We start from the raw sequence: 16,950 nt of genomic DNA, 5'->3' as shown, positions 1-16,950 counted from the left end.
AAAGAACCTGTGTGGAGAATGCGGACGCTGTTTGAATCCTTTGCATGCCAGAGGCCAAATGGTAAGTCAGAGTAAGAGGAAACTCAGGCTGGCACGCCAGTTCCATGCCAGTCACTGCCAATACAAGCTATCAGCCACATAGACTCCACAACCGCTCAACACTGAGGAGAGTAACCTTTAGACTGCCAAGCCCGATGGCAAGCTGAGGATCATTTAATGGAAACCATGGATTAAAACTGCACCACTGTTTTTCTTCCCCTGTTAATGCGTTTTTATGTCACCATGAAAAATGAAATCTCATAAAATTCATCCCAAGTTTTAGCAAAACACTTTTCAGACTCATCCAAGTTTCACACCTGTGAAGTTTTTCAACTGGGAAACGTGTGTTTTCTTTGTTTTTTACAACCATGTCATTAATTATTTTACAAAGTTGGCTTTTTTCTTTGTAATTTATGTCACATTTCATTTAACACTCCACTCTTCATTTGTAATCCATATAATTTCCCCAGACCACTTAAAAAGTCTTCCAACTATGTAATACTAAAAAATTGAAACAATCATTACTCAACTCTTAGCAGATATAGTTGAAAATATTATTTATTGCAATGCAGGAATTGGAGAAATGTGTATTTTTAATTTAACATTCATGATATAAGAGAAATACAACCTGATTTGGTATGTGTATATTGTGTACAGTTTGTCTCACACAAACAGTTTATCAAAGCAGGCTGAGCAGTATGGCTTCCCTTTCTGCTCCTTGAAGATGCCCTGGCTCAGCTTTCGCAGACAGAAGGCACACACAAAATGCTCAGGGTGAAATTTTCTATTAAGAGCCGAGATGCAGCGGCCTGTGATTGGCTCGCTACAGCCTCCGCACAGAGTGCCCTGCCGAGAGTGGAAGTGCAGCGAGCAGAGGGGTCGGCCTTCCAGCTCCATGAAGCAGCCGTCGGTGAAGGGCTTCAGGCAGTCCTGAGAGCAGAGAGAAAAGAGAGTGGTAGGTAAGATGGAAAAGATGAGGGAGGAAAGAGAGGAAATTAAAAAAGGAGAGATGGTAATTTACACAAAAAAATACCACAGCTTTAATACTGCTTCAGAAAACATTTAAAACTGATTTTTTTTTATGGGTAAGATCAAGAAAATGTGGAAATAAATCTGCAAAAAGGAACTTTGAATCATCCAGCTTGTCAGGTTGTCTGCCTCTTATGAACATTGGTAAGTCTGTACAAAAAGGATGCTGCACATGTTTCTGTAGTGACAGCAGTTATTTCTCTTGGACGTTTTGTGTCATGGCAGTTAAAGCACTATTAGCAATGGCCATGTTCCAGTGTATGTGTCAGTAAGCCATAGTAGTGCGCCAGCAGGCACAACACCAGGGTTCAAAATGGTACAGTCCATTCACAGCATGAGAAACACCTGTGTTTCCCATGCCACATGTCTGCAGTGAGAAAGATGGGTTTTCTGTGTTGTTGATGTCTGTTTTTAAACATTAATCCAACTAAAAGCAGGACTTTGGGGGATTGATAAGATTTTATGGTATGGAAATGAAATCAAAGGTGCCAAATTTTATGAACCACCTCATGTATTCAGCAGCCCTGGGATAATTACAAAGAGCTCTTGATAGTTCTGAGTGTCCACTTCATCCTTTCAATGGAGTGTGGGACCTGCTGCACCCTGGACATAGGTTTATGTTCATGAAGGCCAGGTAACATTCTGACCTGGCCAGTAATGACTGCTCCATATAAAACAATGTGCAGATCCTGTTTTCATGATAAGTCGCTTGTTTTGTTCATGATGACACAGATAAAAAATATCAAAATGAGACTTTGCCTACTGAAAGTAAAATCCCTGGTGTTGTCATTGTTATGAGATGAAGAGTCACTATTGTGAGATTTGAAAATTATGAGGATTTAAATCTTTAGAATTTTTTTTTTTTTAAGTCAAGAAAAAAAGTCAAATTTCAGCAAAGTTATGACATTAATGACTTTTATGCTTTTACCTTTAAACCATGGCTTACTAACTCTTAATTTCAACTAATTATTTTGGGTTTTATGGCTACTTCGTTAATGATGAATGATGTTCCCACACGCAGTCAAACGAGAATATGGAAATATGGAAATTTATTTTCCACAAATGACAAAGGGTTGAGTTGTAAATGAACAGGCAGGCACAGAGAAATAGATGGTTGTATTGATTAGTTTGATTAAACAAAAACTCTATTGAGCAACATGGACCAGCTCATCTGTAACTGGATCTTTTCTATTGGAGCTATACTGGTCTGAATCACTCTGGGCAGGTTTACTGTATATGCATCTTTATATCATAAGATATTAACTTAACAGCTGTATTTAACAAGATATTCAGTTTCAGAACATCATGTCAAAAATACAAACTCCATAAACATGAAGTTTAAAGTCCCTACAAACTCACCCAGATCAGTGACTAAAATGAAAACGAGTTAATTTTCCCTGATAGTCTTTGGTTTAAACTGAGTCTGTTATTAATGTAAAGTTGTGCTGAGAGCAGATTTAGGGCCTGTGTCCACTAACATCGATTTTGTGCTTGCAGCATAGATGATCTCAATTTTGAAGCGCTTCTTACCAGCTATTTTGTGAAAGTTGTCCTTAAGACGAGTACCTTTAACAAAACGAATATTGTGACTTTTCCTGTCTGTACAGATCAAAGGTCCCGCCCCTCTTTGATTGGTTGGTGTTGCCGAGATGATATTGATGAGAACAGTGTTCTTCAAATAGTTAATTTTTCCAGAGGGACCTTAAAAAACAACAACTGAATCTTAGGACGCCAGCTAAACTTAATGAATGTGGTGAATAGAGAGTCACTGCCACAGCAAAAACACTGGTAGTGGACACAGGCCCTCACTGCATCACAGAGTTTGAGATGAACTGTTTTAAAAAGGCATAGAAAACATTAACATTTAGAACTTCAAGAAACAATAATATAAGAAAAGGTGTTTTATGTCAACAGAAAGTTAATTAAAAATAACATGAGCACACCAAGCAACAATCTTTGCTTAAGGTGAAAAACACAACTTGTGAATAAAGGACTGGATAAAACCAGGAACTGACAACATTGTCAAATCTTGACTTTGTTAGCATATTTACGACTAATTATCTCAATCTTTTTTTTTTTTTAGATAATTTTTCTCATTATTTTGATATTACATCTCACAGTGTCAACCCAATTCTCTTTCAATTTTGACTTTATCCTCAAACTTTACTTTTCAACTCATAGCTTTAATTTGATACCTCATTGATATGATGTTTAATTTATAATCAAGGCTCATCACCTCACAATCATGACATATTTTCTTCTTCTTACATCATGATTTTGACTTATGTGTTACAAAATAATAACTTACTTTCTCTTGACTTTGACTTTGGGCAACAGGGACTGAAAATGCCTCACAGGAGCTTAAAATTTGAAAAGTTGAAGTCTGTACTCTCTTAAAGTATCTGTACTTTATGACACCCTTAAACCCACTGCACACGGCTGAGTCAAGAGAAAGCATAATTCTGCACACTGAACCGTTTTCAGCCAGATGCTTCATACTCAAGTAGTTTGGAAGAGAATGTAAAAGATACCCACTCTGAGGAATATGGTTTCCTTGATTTATTTGCATCACATCAACCACAACGTATTCATCAGACATAAGGTTTTCATCAGCCTCGTGGTCCAAATGTTGCAAATAAAGCAAATGTGTGGGTATCTTTCTCATTTATTCCTAGGCTTCTGCGTGAGCCAGAGCCATGTGTGTGGTCTGAGGTAGAAGACTCACCGCACACACAAAGCACTCTGGATGCCAGGTGCCATTGGCTGCAGTCAGGTAGTTCTCCCTCACTGACTCCCCACAGCCGGAGCACTTTGGTGCAAAGAGGTGGTAAAAGTCTCTGGAACAGTATGGTTTCCCATCCTTCTCTAGGAAACCTGTGACAGGTAAAAGACACATACAGGAAAAATAAACATTTATTACTTTAGCTGAAATACAAGCGTACAGAAATGCATGCATATGCTTTTTACCCTCAGATCCAAACAGGCCTCCACAGTGTGTGCAGAAGAAGTGCTCTGGGTGCCAGGTCTGATCCAGAGCTGTCAGGATGTTCTGTTAAAAAGCCAAACCGGAAATCTAACTCTGTGGTAATAAAACAATTACAGAAATCTGTCTCATATTATGTACATATTCAGATGTCAGGAAGGGGGAAATGAAGGAGGGATTACATGAAGTGAAACATAATGAATAATTCTGATAAATGACTTTGGTCCTCCACACAAGTCTGCAGAACCCCAAAATGGTTTTGTGCCTTACTTATGATGTGTCATGTCGATTCAGTCAAGAAAAATGATCTGTATACTTCTGTATGTCATTATCCAGACCTCATAGGATTATTGTGAGCTCATTTATCTAACAACAAATTATAGTTTGACTGAAAGGGAAGACAAGCATGGCATTATGAAAGCCATGACAGAACGTATCTTAAATACAGTAAACAGAAAAGATTTTCTCACCTGCACAATGGGTCCCTTGCAGTAAGCACACCGTGGAGAGAAGAGCTGGTGGTAATCTTTATCGCAGTATGGTTGTCCCTCTCTCTCAAAGAAACCTGTGGTGCTCAGCTCCATCTTACACACCACACACACAAAATGCTCAGGGTGCCACACCTGCCCCAGCGCAGTGATCATCTTGAAAACAAGATGCAAGAAGAGGAGAAAGACATTTTTTATTGTGCATGAGCCTCTTTTGGTTCTGTGGTCTCAGATCCATAAAGCTGGTCGAGATTTTACAACTTCTTCATTTGTGGATGTGATTCACTGTACCTTTCCCACTATGCTTTTGTTGCAGGACACACAGTGGCCCTTTGCTACTGTGCGTACACCAATCTTCTCCAGATCAGAGCTTAGTCCTCCAAGTAGGTCATCTATTGAGTCTGTTTTCTTACTCGTGGTGGAGGCCTTTGCCTCTGAACCTGCTGTGCTGCGGCTGCTGCTGCTCCCATGGTTCTCTTGTTGCTCTACTGCTTCTGTTTTCTTTTTCACAGACTGCTTTTGTGTAAGAGGGGGAGGGACCAAGGAAGATTCTGGATCCTAAAATGAGAGTACATGTAAGTGTACATTTCTAATAATATTTATGGTGTTTTTGAGGTTCTTTAAGGACAGAGCTGGACACTGCTCCAGCCTCTGACTATAAATTTCATTACTTGAGGCTATGTTGTGCTGATATTAATGCAATGCTGCCCCCTGTTGTTAAGACTGTGTAAAGACACTCTTCCTTTGCACTCATCCACTGTTTTTACCCCCCCTTTTATTATTTTTTGAATACTCCATATATAAATATAATAAACAGAATAGATACTAGATATTAGATACTACAGACATTTTACTGACCCCTTCTCCCAGACTCATCAGCTCCTGGAGGATGGAGTCCAGCTCCTGAGTGGGCGAGTCTGGGGTAGGGGAAGCTGCCACAGGAGCAGGCAGATCACTGAAATCCCAGATTGGGGTACATTGCATTAGACAGTGTTTTTTTGTATTATTTTTTATTATTTTCTTGAGTTTTCAGTAATACCGCAAGAACACTGACTCAACCGTGGTCTTACTACAGATGTCTGTGTTTTGACCTTTCACATAGTATTCAACTGATGATTTACAGTCATGTGAAGTATGAGTAATAATTCCAGGGAGGCCAGACAATACCAGTAACAACAACATACAAACTATACAAAAATTGAAAAAGGGATATTTATACCCTTATGTGCAGTACAATTTAATAAGCTTTATATGAGAATTAAGGTGTTTAAATGTAGAAGCAACAATAAAAGACACAGCTCAAAATGGCATGAGGTTTCCTGGTACGTGAGGTTAGCATGTTTTCAGATTGATATTTTGAATGAAGGGTCAACAAGAGTCTAAACTTGTAAACCACCTGTAGACATTTGAGCAGACTGGGCCTTTTCCATTCTTGTTCAGTCCAGCAAGAACTGCACCTGACACCTGTAGATATGAAACAGAAATAAACCTCCAGGTTCCCAAGTATATGATTAAAGCACCAAGATGATACATTATCCTTTATTTGAGACCAATTATTTATGTTTCTAATTTCAATGTCTGCTGCACGAGTTCCTACGATAAGAGTAAAAAATAGCTGAAAGTAAAAATGTTAACAGGGCACATGTAAGAGTAACATTTTTGCCCTCATCTTTACCTCTCCAGCAGTTGGGTTATTGCTTCTGTTCTCATCAACAACCTGTGAGTGTTCTGAATTCAAGGCCAGCTCCTCCAACAGCAAATCTGTACCAGGAAACAGGCCATAAATCTTCTAACCACACATTTATTCACTTTAATACATGTGTAGACTCGCATAAATAAACACTACACAACCACCAAGACAGCCAACTTCACACTCTGTGTATTTACAGTAAAACCAGAGGGTGTTTTGTGAAAAAAAAAACCAAGAGTTCCTGCTTAGTGTTTGGAGCTCAGATCAATGTACAGATAGAGCTGCTGGAGGATGCGTTTTAGGTTGCTTCATATGATTCAGCTTCCTCAGGAAGTGGTTTTCAGTACCCTGCAGAAGTGAAACTTTTTCATAATGTTGCAAGAAATTGGTTACTAATATCACAAAAATTCAACTCTGTCTTTACAGGGCATTCCTGGATGTAACGGCTAAAACTAAACTTATTTGTAACAGGAAAAATATAAGTTTAGACCTCAAGTGCTTTTGCAAGTCTTCACAAGTTAGCTTTGTGTGCACATCCTATTCGTAGGAACAAAGTAAATACAAATCATATTTTAAGATGTTTAAGTTGTACATTTATGGTTGAGTCACTGCATCACGAAAGAAGAGCATAATCTAGATTCACAATTCACAATCCAGATTACACAAATATATGTTAAGAACTGAAAGATCAAATGCTTAAATACACATAAAAGAGCTGAAAATAGTGTACACGCGCCCTTCACAGAATGCATAATTTGAAGCAGTCATTCTATTGTGTAATCTATGAGTTAACTCCATTATTTAAACACCTCACAGTTAATGGTTTAACATCAAAATAACCATTCCACATATTAAAGTTGGATTATAATCAGCAGTGTAAAGGGGTACAGATGTCTTACCTAGTTCCTCCATGTTGTCCCTGCAGTCACTGCTTTTCACACAGTGAACACTGTATGGCTTTTGAACAGCTGAGGTGTTACTGACGTGACGGCCCACTTTCTCTTAACATCAAAACCGTCACTTCCTCTGACACAGGAAAGAAAAAAGAAAAAAAAAAACAGAGACAACAGCTTACTTTTTTGGTTGGTCCTAAAAATGAGCTTGCATCCTTAATGATCATAGGAACATATGTTCCAGTATAAACCTGTGCGTTAGAATATGTTGAGACTCTGGCTGAAAAGATGGCCATCTCCTGGAAAGAAGCCATATTTGTCACTGTCAGTCGTTTCACATTTTACATCCTTCCCACTTTGTTTTCTTAATGATTTAGCTCTGCTAACATCTTAAAGACTTCTTCTGCTGATTTTGCACCTTGTAATATTACGCTCTTTACAAGTTCAACTATTCTACCTACCTACCTACTATTGTACCTTCTTCATTTCAGGAAGAGGGAAGGCAACAATTTTAGCAGCTTTCTGCAATTTCTTTTCACGTGCTCCAAACCATCAGCTGTGTCTCACTACTTTGAACATTCTTTTTCTCATTTCTTTATTCTTAGATTTGTTTCACAGCTTTCTGTCATTCAAGTTCAGCATTTCAATACATTTGCCGTGAGGAAATACATTTTCAAGTGTTACTAGTAGATAGTTTAAAGAAGAGGACGTCCTGTGGACATAAAATTAGCTAAAAGCTAATAATAAATTAATTTCATGTTAATGTGCCATATAATATCCAGTGTAACATGTAATAACTCTTATTTCTTTTCAAACCTATTTACCAGTGACCATATGCTATAATTTATTTTAACAGAAATAAATCATATCAAGAGCTGTCTCCAGTGTCTCTTGTGCTGATCAAACTTTATTGAAAATGTATTCTTCAAAAAGTCACAAACAGAAGAAATGTGTCAGTTTGGTGTTGAAGTGTGTTTTATTTTACGATTTGTCTTTGCAGCGGGAACCGTGGGAATGTAAATTAAAAAATATTATCTTATATCTCAAATATCGTCAATAAATTATTATTTTACAACGTGCTTTACAGTTGTCTGACAAGAGTCATGCTCATTACACATCTGTACCTGCGTTATCTCACACCACTCCGGTTGCAACCAATCGCTTACGGGGGGTGGGGATGTTTCTGATCTGTTTTATCCTAAAACAGACGATTTTAACAGTTATTTTAAGCTTTTGGCGATGTTCGTGTTGAAAAATAACAATATACTTGGCAAGAAAGGACAAAACTATCTCCATTAACTTTTAGAGCGGTTCTTCAGAGCAATGTTTCCCTGGCTCTGTGGTTTCGTCCATAACCGGAAGAGTTTGTGTTTACAGCGCAGCGTTCGTTAGCATCGTTGATTCGTCAAGGAGGGAGTGAGGATTTAACCTGTGCTTTTATGCAGAATTCTCGACAGAATAACATTTTTTGAAACATTCGCTGAACTGTCGATTCAAGTCAGAGGCGTCGCCAACAACGGTAGCAATGACAAGCTGGCTAACGTAGCGCTGTTGGTTGGCCAGCTAGGCAACTAACAACGCTAGCTAGCTAACTTATTGCATAGCAGCGGTTTATCCAACCTAGGGAAACAGGTAACTAAGTGATGACTGTACCATTCAACAAGGATATACATATTTGTGTCAACATATTTTGCAGCCTTGTGTTGCGTCATATGCCTCTTGGCTTGCATGGTCAACGTCCCTTTACCCTCCACTTTGCCCCCCAGGTCCAGCCACACTCGCGGCCATGGGTGCGGAGAACAGTGCGGTGCGGGGCTGCACACTGGAAGAGCCGCTCCTCACCCTGCCCTCCGGACTCACTATGTACTCGGCAATGCTGCAGGATGGAAAGCCTGCTTCCGTGTTTGTTCACAAGCGGGGCAACGAAGACAAAGTCAACAAAGCAGCCAAGGTAGTGGCTTTGAATCCTTGTCCTGATAAGTTGTTATACTGGTCATAACTTTTATACCCCACAGTATGAGTAGTAGCAATTGTAGGTATAGTAGTTGCTAAATTATTTTCCACGTTAGAGTGCCCTGCCCACGTGGAGCTAAGTCTCTGGGGACCTTCTGTATGCTCAGGAGATCCTCTGGTTAATCCTTTGCATTGTGCTGGAAACCTGTTCTGTTTTTCTGCAGAGGTGAAGCACCCTGCCTGTCCTTAGCACCTGGCCACAGCTTTACCTGCTCTGTTGATAGTAGTGTGTATTTGATGCTAAGTGCTTATTAGTGGTTTTAAATATTTAGTTACATTTTGTTTCTACACATGTTTTTGGAACTACTGTGCAAAGAGGTTATGTGAAATAAACAAATACTTTGATTTCCTGCAGCACCTCAAAACCCTGAGGCACCCATGCCTGCTGCGTTTCCTGTCCTGCTCGGTGCAGGATGGGGGCATCCACCTGGTGACAGAGCGTGTGCAGCCCCTGGAATTGCTGTTGGAGAGCCTTTCCCCAGAGGAAATCTGTGCGGGAATCTATGACCTCCTGCAGGCCCTGGTCTTTCTACATGAGAGGGTGAGCACTGAAAGGAGCACTATGTTGACTTGCACTGAACTTTATCCAGCTGGAGGTGATCTTTACGTACTTATGTTAAACAAATGTTGGTACTAAGGCAGTTACATCTCTCACAGCGCTCCTGCACTGTTCAGTTTCTGACATGACTCATGGATAAATGGTCCTAACCAGCCTGTCTGACCTCCAGGGTAAATCAAGCCACAACAATGTCTGCATCTCATCTGTATTCGTCAGTGAAGATGGTCATTGGAAACTTGGAGGGATGGAGACTGTGTGTAAGTTCTCTGAAGCAACACCTGAGGTAAATGACTGATTTGTATATTATCACAAAATGTAGTCTGTGTGGGAGTTATTCTCTTCTATGGTTCAATTAGTGTTAATTGACCTATGAAATATACTTTATGACATGGGCATATTGTTTTTATTATTATCACTGTTTGTCTAAAATGTTCTACTCCTCAGTTTCTAGCAAGCATGAAAAATGTGAGAGAGGCCAGCTGCATTCCTCCTGAGGAGCAGGTAAGAGGATTAAAAGCTGTGAATACAAATGAAAGATACAACCAGCATTCAGAAGTTCTCATGAAACATGTCTTTGACAGGTTGAGGACTTAAAAATGCTTCTGGATAAAAACTCTCACTCTCGGGACTGTTACTCTTTTGGCGTGATGGTGGAGAGCCTCCTCTCTCTCCTCAGTGGTTACGGTGAGTAAACTGATATCTGTATTATCTTAAAGCCTGATTAAAGCCGTGTCTCCACCAAGCAGTCCAGTTCAGTTTGTCTCAGAGTCGGTACGGCATTTTGTGGTGTTTCCACTGACTTATCACGGGATCCCCAAATAACCGATCCGCTCTCGGAAGGTGGAGCTACAACACTGCAGACCAGTGATTGGTCGGTAGAATCGTCATTTACCGTACGACAGCGGCTATAATTCCCCTCGCGGCACACAGTCTTCTCTGAAACAAAGCTTGATTGCACTTTGAATTAAAGAGCCACATGCCAATCACAGAGTGGACGAAATGCTGCATGTCTGTCATCGTTGCTCTTTGTTTACTGTGCCACATTTTTTTTCTTCATTGGGCTTGTTGGCGGGGTACACTGTGTCGTGCTGCTATGGCGTCACACTACATGCAGCTGTCGGCATCCAGCTTATACCACAAGGGACCACAGTCGGCTGTGAAAGCGCAAACAAGACCAAGCTTACCGTGCCAACCCGTTCCAAACTGGACTTCTTGGTGGAAACGTGGCTTAAGAGTTCCCTTAGCTGTATTTTTAAACAATACCAATGATTACATGCACTTAAAAGTTTCCTCTCCTGTTTCCAGTGTCACAGGAGCTGTCTGATAGCCTGCAGAAAACCCTGCAAATAGGCCCGCTGAACTCTGACCCCTCATCTCGACCTCCACTCAGTTCCTTGCTGACTCATGACTTTTTTAGGTGAGTGTGATTATACTCAGTTTTTTTTTTTTACATCATTTTTTGTTTATGTTTTTTCAGTAAACCAATCTAATCTCAACTGATAACAGGAATGACTTTCTGGAAGTGATGAACTTTCTGAAGAGCCTGACCTTAAAGACAGAAGAAGAAAAAAATGAATTTTTCAAGTAAGTTGGTCAATGTACTTTTTGTAATTTGCAAGGTTTGTACCTTTTAAACAAAATATCAGCAGCTGTAAATTTCAGACTCAAAGTGAAATATTATTCTCTTGCAAATTTATTTTTGCTTGCTTTACTGTTGGCACAAGATGCAGGGCGCATTATGCTATTCAGGAGTACATTATGTGCCCTACATACTCCCCAGTTGAAGCTTTGATGACTCTGGATAATTCTCCCAACATGCTTATTATGTTTCTTTTATTTTTTTATTTTTGCAGGTTTCTTCTAGACCGGGTCCAGAATCTCCCTGAAGAGCTAATAGCTGCACGCCTTGTCCCCAAACTCCTCAACTCCCTCGTTTTTGCAGAGCCCATGGCTGTCAAAAGCTTCTTGCCTCATCTATTAAGGCCAAAGAAGGGTAGGTTGGCTTTAAGACGACTTTTCTCTCCCACTTTAATTATACCTCTGATCTTAAATCCCCTATCAAAGAGAGACTCAGACTCCACCTGTCAGATGTAACTGTTGTGTGAAACGGAGGTCATTCTCCTTCTCTTTGTCTCTGTGGACAGATTCCAGTGGAGGTAGTGGTGAAGAATGCCTGCTGTCTGTGTCTCTTTACCGTAAACATGTGATCCCCCAGCTTCTCAAGCTCTTCAAGGTCAACGAAGAACACGTTCGGGTCGTATTGCTGGCACACATCCACATCTACGCTGAGTTCTTTACCCATGATGAACTCAAAAACCAGATCCTACCTCAGGTGGAGTGTTGACAAGATGCCAGAAGTTTCACTCGTGTTGTCACTCTTAAATGTTACTATTCCACAGTTACACTATGGTTTTTGTGTCTGGCTGCAGGTTTTATTAGGAATGAGAGACACCAATGACTCTCTGGTTGCCATGACGCTGCAGAGTCTGGCTGTGTTGGTTCCCCTGCTGGGGGCTCAAGTTGTTGTCGGTGGAGAGAGAAGCAAGGTCTTTAAACGCACCACGCCCAACTTCACCAGATCAACAGAGGTCACCCCAGAGAGTAAGTTACACTGGCTATTGATGACAACAGACCAAAGAAAGCTGCTCCATAAAGATGGCACATCTAAAACTGCAGACATTCATTTATCAAGACAATTATTCAAGTACAAACACCTACCTAAAGGTGTGTGCTGCAGAAATTCTGCTGTACTTTTTAAATTCAGAATCATTGATATTTACCCAAAGTGCAATGATTCCTGCAATTTTGTCATATTCAGCTCTCTGATGTAAACAAAAAATGATAATAGATAGAAGGATATGCACATTGTGGGAGACTGTCCCCTTCTCTGGGTCTGTATTACATAGGGATGGGAATCAAAATCCGGTTCCTGTTGAGAATCGATAAGAAATATTTCAGTCCATCGATATCGTCAGCCTTTTTTTGCTTAACGATTCCCTTATCAATTCTTTACATTGTGCTGGAGCTGCCGGGCCTTATGTCAACTAGTCTGCTGCAGCTACCTTAGCTTAACAGTTAGATAATGTTTCCCAAGAAAACTCTGATTCAGGATTTTCAGCTTGAAGTTTTACTGAAGAACTGACTTCATAAAGAAATGTACATTACTCTCTCAGGAGATTCATATTCAGTTCATTTGATATGGTATCAATCACCTTATTTACCAAAATAACAAAATGGAGCAAGCTCAATGCAAACACATATGCGAAATTGAATTGATATGCTAGCAGTTAGCATACATCAGTATAACTCCAGCTTCAGAATAGAATTTCAACTTTCATCACAGAAACATATCACATAAACGCTTTGTAAAAAAATACTGAGAATTTCAAATGTCAAAAGCTAACAGGCAGTTGAAAGGCTCATGGCTGACTCCATAACTACAGAAAGCTTCCAAACAACTTAAACCATTGCTATAACCACTTTGAGACACTAGATGGCCTTCTTTAATTGTTAATATATTACAGCACAGAACATCAACGTCAAATTGTGTGCAATTTTTACCTGTTTCTGTTTAATTATGCCCAGAAATATCCAGACTCAGGGACCAATTACATTTTATTCACTTACAGTATAAAAGTTGTTGACACAGAAAACCTGTAAAGCTACTTTTTGTACCAAGAAAATTCACAACAGGAATTGATAAGAGAATCTATAAAGAATCAGATCGATAAGCAGAATCGATTAGGGCATCGGTATTGACAAAATCTTATCAATTCCCATTTCTAGTATCACAGTTGTACTGCAGCGTTATGGTAGATTCTTAACACTTTAAGTCGTATTCTTGATCAGCTAAAGAGAACAGGACAGGTTGGGCTGACAGTTGGAATGTGTGTGTCTGTTGAGTGGGGTAATCTTAGCATCAAGGTTAAACAAACAGGTATTTTCAGTTAAACGTTTCAAACCAGAATATCAGGATGTCACTTTTGGATTCCATCATTCATATTTGCACAATCAAGCTAACTTTAAAGAGCAATGTGTGATATATGAGGGTTTAAACAAAGATCAAGACAAGAAAACTGATGCTTATGTGAAGGTTTACAAAAAGTCAAATACAGCTGTATATTTTCTAATGTTACCTTTTTTTTCAGCTTCACCTGTCCATATAGTGGGAAGCTCTCACCCTCAGATGGCCCAGCCCTCAAAAGGCTCATCTATGTTCCCCAAGCAGATAGGGACTGAAGGTCTGGTCCTGACTCACATGGAAAGCCTTGCTGGCATTAAGGAGACTCCAAAAAGTTACCCTCCTCCACCAAAATCAGGTAATAAATGTTGATTCCGTTCAGTTTGACGTTGTTGTTCCCAGAGCTAAGTCCATCATCTTTTGTTTTGTTTTGCAGACATTTGCAGACAGATGTCGCTGCCTTTGAATGGTTTTCATCAGGTCAGAGAGACAGAGCCCCTGTCATACAATCCAGAGCAGGCTAAAAGACTAGAGCACCCAGCTGAAGACTGGCCCGACTGGAGTGACCCTGAGGAGGCTGAGAATAGAGATGGACAGCCGGTCCAGATCCACATCCAGGCCTCAGAGAGAGAAGATCCAGTCGGCAGAGGATTGTCTCTCTCAAAACCTAGCATGGAAGAGGAGCCGTGGGATGACTTCGAGGACCCTGAACCCACCTCAGATCTGTCCCCCACAGCTCCTACATCAGATCTGTCCCCCACAGCTGCTTTACCAGAGCCGGTCATACTGACACCACCCAGAGAGAGCTCTGCTGCTACTTTGAAACACACACCTGAAGCACTGAGACTGGGTTCCTCTAAACCCCTCAAACTGACCTCAACACTGAGACAATCCACACAGAGCATAACCACTTCCTCATGGGATGATAACTGGGCTCAAATAGACAAAGAAACACCATTAAACCCCAAGTCCAAACCTACAGTGCCACCGAAAAACGGTGGGATAGGAAGTCTGGGGGAGGAGTTTACTATTAAAGTGAAGAAAAAGATAGAGCAGGACCCAGAGCTGGATTTGTTTGCAGACATGGTGCCGGACATCAAACTGCCCTCTTCAGCTATGCTGCCGCTAGATGAGACACTCGACAGCGTTAGTGGACTCTCCACGGCTGCTTCAGAAAATACACAATCTCTGCAGATTGACCCATCCATCAATACTGAAACACTCACTGCCAAGTTTGCAGCTGCCAACCTGACTGAGGTGAGTGCTCCGAGATATTTTTTTCTGCCTCTTTGATGTCGTTAAATGTGAAACAGTATTTGATCTCATACCTCTAACACAGGCAGCATGTTAGTGAGTTATGAGCTTGGTTGAATCATCTGTTTTCATTTTAAAAAGTCTGAGGCCCAGGGAGGAAAATAAAAACAACTTTGACAAACAGGATATGAAGGAAATATCTGGAAATCAGGCAGATACTTTGTCGATTTTACAGTAGAGCAGATATGTTTTTTATAGAATAAATTACAGCAACACATCAAAAGCTGTTTTAAGTTTTTTATTTTAAAACTTCAACTAAATGTTTGTGTTCCCACGTAAAGGTTTACAGGGTATATGCTGAAATCCTGAGGTTAAATCCAATACTTTTTTAAGACTTTTTAAAAAACCTTTCAAAAAGTTTTAAGACCTTACCGCGACTTTAAGCTGTTGTTAGCAACGGATCTTTGACAGAAGTTTGCATAAAGCTTGAAAGAATAAATGAAACTAAAGACAGGTTGATTGACATTCCCTTTCCCACAAAAAGTAGCAGCAGTTATTCAAGGCTAACTTGCAGAAATAAACTTGCTTTCTATCAGTGTAACATATGGCTACTAAACTACTGTACAAACTGAGTTTGTTGTCACATTAGCCTACGGATATGTTGGGCTGCCAGTGCTACGTATAGCCCGCGCCTCACAAAATTACAACTTTGCTTGTTGTCACATCTCAAACAACAGTGCTACGTAACTGTATTGATAAACACCTTATCTCATCGCATTGTATCCAGTAAAAAGGTGATTTGAACAAAGAAAATTTGTTCCAAAACAACTGAGATCAGGGGAAGCTTTCTCTAAATCATAAGAATCCAAGATCCCAGGTTCTCAAAAGTCTGAGTCATTTTCTCAGGAGGCTTAAGAAACTCTTATGATCTAGAGAGAAATATTTTGAGATGCTAAAGCTTTTTCCAGATCCTCACGCTGGTCTGTGATGAGTATGACGAGCAGAATGATCGTCAAATCTTGTGGAGTTATTTTTGAAGGTTCAGACCCTGAAAACATTTTCCAACCAGGTGGACTGTTTCTGTGGCGGATATATGGAATTGTCTGTCTGGCGAATCAGATAGTTTGTAACAGTCGCAAGGCGGAAAATAAATAATCATGGATACGTTTGGAGTCAAAGCTTGAATACCAATAAAATTTAATACCTCATAACATCACGATTAAGACTTTTTAATACTTTTTAAGGGCCTTAATTTTCCCACAACTGATTTATCAACTTTTAGTACTTTTTAAGACCCTGCAGGCACCCTGGTTTAGGTAATTTTACTGAAGGGAGTTATCTCTGCATTTACAAGTTTACCAATATGCTTGATTTTTAACAGACTGAGGCAGAAGGCTGGGGAGATGACCTGAACTGGGAGGATGAGAACGCCTGGTGATGTTCTTCAATTCATCTGAAGCAAAAGACTACTTTTAAACTCAAACTGTTAAGTTTCACCACATCTGGAGGCATCAGTTCTACATCAGACTGCTCTGATTTCACCGAATCATGATGGACCCATATTAATATCCTATGCTGTTCATTCCCAGACTTTAGTCACAGGTCTGTTCATAAAGGTAAATTCAATTTCAACTGGAAGGATGCGACACATTTAAGTTTGTGCTGGACTGGGACAAATGGAGCCATTCTTAATTTTTTTTTGCCAACTTATAACAACATTCACCTCGGGATGAACAAAGATCTACTCATAGTTCATCATCACGTCATCCTGTTTTTAACTGCTTCTTTGAATTTTACTTTGTTTTATGTGCCAAATTCAATTATGGTATGAAGATCAAGTTATACTTTTTGGCAGGATGAAAGTCCTCCAGAAAGTGTCAGGGTTGATTTACAGACAGCTTGCACTTTGAATGAATGTGAACTAGGAATTAAATAATTTATTGGTAGCTTTTGTTGCTGGTTAAAGTAAAGATTTTATTGTATCAAATAAGATCCTGCTCTGTCCTCAGATTGATTAAATTTACATTTCTTCTGACATTGA

The 16,950-nt window shown here is 39.9% G+C and overlaps 2 protein-coding genes across 2 annotated transcripts; one reads left to right on the top strand and one right to left on the bottom strand.

The window, feature by feature from the left end:
• Positions 1-676: 676 nt before the first annotated feature.
• Positions 677-7,174, bottom strand: lpxn (leupaxin). Its single transcript, XM_074668685.1, has 9 exons — positions 7,129-7,174; positions 6,215-6,300; positions 5,936-6,003; positions 5,398-5,494; positions 4,831-5,097; positions 4,522-4,695; positions 4,036-4,117; positions 3,794-3,942; positions 677-969 (listed from the first exon to the last, which is right to left on the bottom strand). The coding sequence occupies exons 1-9, from the start codon at positions 7,139-7,141 to the stop codon at positions 703-705; spliced, it is 1,203 nt and encodes a 400-aa protein (XP_074524786.1). The 5' UTR covers positions 7,142-7,174; the 3' UTR covers positions 677-702.
• Positions 7,175-8,459: 1,285 nt separating this feature from the next.
• Positions 8,460-16,939, top strand: scyl3 (SCY1-like, kinase-like 3). The gene is made up of 14 exons (XM_074668213.1): positions 8,460-8,754; positions 8,889-9,073; positions 9,491-9,676; positions 9,864-9,977; positions 10,139-10,195; positions 10,276-10,378; positions 11,000-11,111; positions 11,201-11,278; positions 11,548-11,687; positions 11,839-12,026; positions 12,124-12,295; positions 13,843-14,013; positions 14,092-14,912; positions 16,291-16,939. Exons 2-14 carry the CDS (start codon positions 8,909-8,911, stop codon positions 16,345-16,347), a joined length of 2,364 nt encoding a protein of 787 aa, XP_074524314.1. The 5' UTR covers positions 8,460-8,754; positions 8,889-8,908; the 3' UTR covers positions 16,348-16,939.
• Positions 16,940-16,950: the final 11 nt, after the last annotated feature.

The sequence above is a fragment of the Halichoeres trimaculatus genome, unplaced genomic scaffold (genome assembly GCF_033239565.1).
Source record: "Halichoeres trimaculatus isolate MK-OKI-2021-1 unplaced genomic scaffold, fHalTri1.1 fHalTri1_scaffold_4, whole genome shotgun sequence".
Lineage (NCBI taxonomy): Eukaryota > Metazoa > Chordata > Actinopteri > Labriformes > Labridae > Halichoeres > Halichoeres trimaculatus.
The sequence above is the reverse complement of the archived record's forward strand: the minus strand, read 5'-3'. Positions and strand labels throughout refer to the sequence as shown.

Bases quoted from the DNA above. Each gene is read 5' to 3' on its own strand.
- lpxn (XM_074668685.1), bottom strand. The intron at 5,098-5,397 runs GTCAGTAAAATG...CTCTCATTTTAG, and splicing joins TGATGAGTCTGGGAGAAGGG to GATCCAGAATCTTCCTTGGT. The intron at 4,696-4,830 runs GTACAGTGAATC...CTTGTTTTCAAG, and splicing joins ACAAAAGCATAGTGGGAAAG to ATGATCACTGCGCTGGGGCA.
- scyl3 (XM_074668213.1), top strand. From the start codon at position 8,909: ATGGGTGCGGAGAACAGTGCGGTGCGGGGCTGCACACTGGAAGAGCCG. The intron at 10,379-10,999 runs GTGAGTAAACTG...TCCTGTTTCCAG, and splicing joins CTCTCTCCTCAGTGGTTACG to TGTCACAGGAGCTGTCTGAT. The intron at 11,112-11,200 runs GTGAGTGTGATT...AACTGATAACAG, and splicing joins CTGACTCATGACTTTTTTAG to GAATGACTTTCTGGAAGTGA.